Source organism: Sinocyclocheilus grahami, unplaced genomic scaffold (assembly GCF_001515645.1).
Source record: "Sinocyclocheilus grahami isolate Dianchi unplaced genomic scaffold, SAMN03320097.WGS_v1.1 scaffold56.1, whole genome shotgun sequence".
NCBI lineage: Eukaryota > Metazoa > Chordata > Actinopteri > Cypriniformes > Cyprinidae > Sinocyclocheilus > Sinocyclocheilus grahami.
This window is the reverse complement of record NW_015505235.1, coordinates 1,345,296-1,350,751: the sequence shown is the minus strand read 5'-3', so window position 1 is coordinate 1,350,751 and position 5,456 is coordinate 1,345,296. Positions and strand designations below refer to the sequence as shown.

General features: G+C 32.1%; 1 protein-coding gene across 2 annotated transcripts in view; it reads right to left on the bottom strand.

The window, feature by feature from the left end:
• Positions 1–153, bottom strand: part of LOC107584055 (uncharacterized) — an 8,849-nt gene extending 8,696 nt beyond the window's left edge. For both annotated transcript variants that reach the window (XR_001609102.1, XM_016270462.1), the window contains exon 1: positions 74–153. Coding sequence is in view for 1 of the 2 variants with exons in the window: in XM_016270462.1 (XP_016125948.1) it covers positions 74–79 (6 nt within the window). In the remaining variant the exon portion in view is untranslated. The remainder of the gene's footprint in view (positions 1–73) is intronic.
• Between the last annotated feature and the right edge of the window lie 5,303 nt (positions 154–5,456).

Here is a 5,456-nt window from a genome sequence, read left to right as displayed (position 1 = left end):
GGGCGAGAGTGGGGGAGAGATAGAGAGAGAGAGAGAGAGAGAGAGAGAGAGAGAGAGAGGGAGTTAAGCTCACTCTCATGCAGCGCTGCTGTGTGTTTGTCCTCCGTTGCTGCTCCACTGCTGATTATGAGCCGCTTGCGTAATGCAACACACTGAGCTGCGGTCGTTTCTGCAGTCAGTCACTCATCCTCATGTACATGTGCACTGCACTCTCTCTCTCGCTCTCGCTCTCTCTCTCTCCCACGTGATTACAAGGCTTTAAAGTGCTGGCATATTTACTAGTACATTTTAGTTCTAAATAATTATGGTAAACCCTAACCCTCCTCCAAACTAAAATTCCAGTTGCATCATATTTTATAATACATCATTTATTTTTTAATTTATTTTTATTTTTATAATAATAATAAAGTAAACTATGCAACAACAGAAAAGGAAGTATGGGATAATATTATATATTTAAAATAATTATCTTCTGCTCACCGAGGCTGCATTTATTTGATCAAAAATACAGTAAAAATAGTAATATTGTAAAATATTATAAAAAAAAATGTAAATAACTGTTTTCTATTTGAACATATTGTAAAATGTAATTCGTTTAAATGTATTTAATTTACTCCAGTCTTCAGTGTCACCTGATCCTTCAGAAATCATTTATTATCAATGTTATTATTATGTCTTTATTATTACCAATGTTGAAAACAGTTGTGCCGCTTCATATTTTTGTGAAATATACAATATTATATAATAAATTATATATATAATGTATGCAACATATGCAATATTACAATATCTAATAAGTTATATACACACACACACATACATTTATAAATAAATTAACTAACTAATTTAATAATAATAATAATAACATAAAATAATAACTTTTATTACACATATAATAAATGTAGTAGAATTATATAGTATATTTCATATATTTCATATTCCAAATAATTTTTTGTTCTCAAATCAGTGTCAATAAACAGCTGACAACGTACCCCATAATGTTCACATGTGTGCCCCGTGATGCGCCCATGACCCCAAAAATGTGTGACAACTCATTCCCGTCTCTCGGTTTTCTTTTTTTTTTAACCCAGCACTTTTTAGAGTGTGAGTCATCATATTATCTAATTATGTCTATTTTTTAACGATGCCATTCTTTTCATATGCCTTAAAGCAGCACTATGTAACGTTTGGCGCTCTAGCGGTTAATAAACAGAACTGCACACATCCCGCGGAAGAACATTCTAACCGGAGCTACTTCTCTAAGTTTATGTCTCAGGCGATTCACGCAGGTGTGTGTTACTCCGCAGTGGTGACGACCCGTCCAGGCTACAATAGTCCAAATATAAGTACTTATTATAAGTGTTCCGTAGTGATTCGGAAAAAGACAAAAACGCTGTTTGGAAGATGAATTCATGATCGCTCATTATATACATTTTGCAAATTTTGAACACAGAAAAAGTTACATAGTGCTGCTTTAATCTCTCAATTTCTATTCAAACATATACCAGTTAACATGCAAAGCCTTTGTCCTAAAGTCAGCTCACACATGACAATCATCACTAATGCCGTCTGACTCATTTCAAGTCATTTGATTGGTTGATTGATTGATTTAAAGTGAGTTCAGATCATATGGGCCACATTTTGACAAAGAATCTGTCAAAAAGCATCCATTCAGCTACTTTATTCATTCATTTATTTGTTATTGATCATTTATGCTGAAGATTATAAGCACTATCAGTGCCACACATGTCACTCGCTGGCTGACAGCAGCTAATAATATCCAGTTGAGAGCTGACAGTCTCTGTGCAGTGATGCTGGTGACAGAGTGAGACTCTCATTTCATCCGAGCAAACAGTCCTGATGATGTCCCACACTCTCTCTGAGTGTTCCCTCTCAGCGTCAGACTTCTTCAGCATGAATAACAGCCTCACGCAGGAGCAGCCGTTCTCCTGACATTCATCTCCTACTAAAACCCTAAAGAGCTTTACAGGTAACTTAGGCAACATTGATTAGGTTATGCAACCCTGTATTGTATGGAGAGCAGACCGATGATTTAGACGTGTGTCAAACATGTAACGTGATTACCAGTGTTGGGGTAACGCATTACAAGTAACGCAAGTTACGTAATCAGATTACTTTTTTCAAGTACACTCTTAAAAATAAAGGTGCTTCAAAAGGTTCTTCAAGTGATGCCATAGAAGAACCATTTTTGGTTCCACAAAGAACCATTCAGTCAAAGGTTCTTTAAAGAACCGTCTCTTTCTTACCTTTTTATAATCTGAAGAACCTTCTTTCGCCACAAAGAAGCTTTTGTGAAACAGAAAGGTTCTTCAGATGTTAAAGGTTCTTTATGGAACCATTTAGACAAAAAGGTTCTTCTATGGCATCGTGAAGCACCTTTATTTTTAAGAGTGTAACTAGTAAAGTAACAAATTACTTTTTCATTTACAAGAGAATATCTGAGTTACTTTTTCAAATAAGTAACGCAAGTTACTTTTTTTTTTTTCAATTTATTGATTGACAGCTCTCCTGTCCCCATGTTGAGAGAAATCAGAAAAAAACAGATTCAGTATTCCTCAAAATGAATAAAAATAATGCAACTCAGAATATGACGCAAACCTGCAATAATTAAATGTTAAACTACACAAATATGCTTTATGTAAGTCCCATTCTATTTGCTTCTGAGCTTCGATGATCCAGTTCAACCGTACTAATAAGCACAAATGACTCCAGACAAACATTTGTGTCTTTTTTTATTGCTGAAGTGTGTTGAAATGTCTTCTTCTGCATTCTACTGTACTGACGTAAATTTACATTTCCTTCAGCCTGAGGTGCATTCATTTCACTTTTGGCGTGAAAAGGCTTTTATATTTGCAAAAAATAGAACTTTTTTATTTATAAAAAAAAAAAAAACAAACAAGCCCTGTCCAGATTAAAAAAGTAACGTAATGCATTACTTTCCATAAATAGTAACTAAGTAACGTAATTAGTTACTTTTTTATGGAGTAACGCAATATTGTAATGCATTACTTTTAAAAGTAACTTTCCCCAACACTGGTGATTACACTCCAGAATGAAAGTCAGTCAAACAAAAGCACACAAACAGCTCTCACCTTTAGTACAGCATTTTCTCAGATACGTTTTCTCGCTCAGAAAGAAATTACAAAGACTTAAAGCACATTACACAACAGACAAGCATCAAACTGAGATTTTTATTTCTTGTTGGCTGCATTACGTTGCAGATATTTTCTTGTAACAGCACTTCAAGGCTACTTGAACCAATTCACTGTAAAAAAATTCAGTCGTTTTTACAAAATAATTTTGGCAGCTGTGGTTGTCAGAATAATTGTGTAAAAAATACAGAAAAACACATTTACAGCCAAAAACTGTACATTTTACAGTATAAAACTGTAATTTACAAACAAGAAAATTTGAATGTGAACCAGTAAATTCAACAATGCACACTGCTATTAAAATCTGTTTTGTACCTTAAACATTCTGACAACCACCATAATAATGCAGGTGGTAAAAGAGAAAGCCACATGAAGAATCAAAGCTCATCACAAGTAGCTTCGCCACAAGCAGAAGTATATACTAATATATAGAAGGTGCACGAGTCATTCATGCAAACACTAAACACCATCATTGTAACACACATTATACTTAAATAATGCATTCAACTTTCATTAAACAACAGAAGATGTAACATAAAGCCCAAATATGCATAACTAATAACAAAAACTATTAAAAAACATGATTATTTAAACAAAATACTTTCAAATGTGGAGTGTCATGCAGTGAATTCTGGGAATATCAGTTTACAGTTTTTGACTGTAAATTATACATTGATTTGTTATTTTTACTTCAAAAACTGTACATTTTTACTGCATTTTACTGTAAAATTACAAGAAATATCCGGTTAGATATTTTACAGTTTTTCCCTGTATATAGTACGGGAACTTACTGTTAACCTATTAACAGTTTTTTTTCCGTAGCGTTTTTACAAAATTTTACAGTTAAAATTACACTTATTTTTTACAGTGTACTTGAAAAATGCCAATTCAGTTACATTACTTGCTCTGCTTTCCACTAGGTGGCGTGTTATGCACATTATGGTCAAATGTATTGGACTGATTGAAGATTCAGACTGATGTAATTAATTTCATTTTAATTGGTGCTTTTTTTTTTTGTACAAAGATACATATTATAGATACAGAATAGAAACTGGCAAAAAAGCCACTGGTAGATATTTGTCTGATTATTATGTATATAATATAATATACAAAACGAACAGAACAATTTCTAAAACATTATATTGTTCACATTTATAATAAACGATTGTAAATTAATAATAAATGTTATGCAATTTATTATATTAATTATAATTATATATATTTATTTAATGCTGTAATTAGTGATTAATATACATATATTATAAATTATGAATAATTAATTAAATAATTTAATTTAAATATTATAATAAAATTACTATAATAACATAAATACATTTTACATTTTATAATACAATTTATAAATTATATATGTATACTAATTAAATATAAATAACTATTATAAATCATATATAATATATTAATTAAATATGATAAATTAGCAACATAATTGTATTAGATTTTTTAAAATTGGACACACCTTACTGGATTTATATACATAATATACATATATCATTTAAAATTGTATTATAACATTTTAAATAAAATGTTAAAATAAATAAATCATATAATTTTATTATAATTACAGTTGGACACACCTTACATTTCACATTGGCTTTAAACCCCTTTGATAGAAAGGCATTTTCATAAATGCTTAATATTTACCTGGATGTCTGTTCTTTCTTTCTTTCTTTCTTTCTTTCTTTCTTTCTTTCTTTCTTTCTTTCTTTCTTTCTTTCTTTCTTTCTTTCTTTTAATGGATCAGTTGGAGCAGCACACAGTTTAAAAATCATGTCAGGACGCACATCATGAAGATTTGCGTAACATTTGTTCAGAATTTTTTGATTGTACTATTATGCTAAAAAGTGGAAAACTGCCATGATTAGGTATTGTCTGATAGCGTATCTACAGCACTCAATGCACTCGCCTGCTTACATGAAATGTGCGTTACATTCTGCGTAATCATGACATATAGGCTGTGGGTTTAATGTGATCTTTTGAGCGTGTGTTAATGCAGGTGCTTCTGCTCTTTATTTCCTGACAGGCTGAACAGCGTGTTCTCTGCTCCCTGTTGAGTTTATTCTGAGAAAACTACGCTGTTGCATCTAAACGGTTCAATTTGGCTCGTGAGCATCGCAACCCCGAGACCCCACTCCATTCATAAACTCCACTCGTTCACCTCTGATTGGTCCGGCTGTAAACTGGGAGGAGATATGGTTAGATTAGCTTTACCGCGTATACTCATACATTTCATCTTCATCCTAGGAAAGGTTTTTATAACGCACA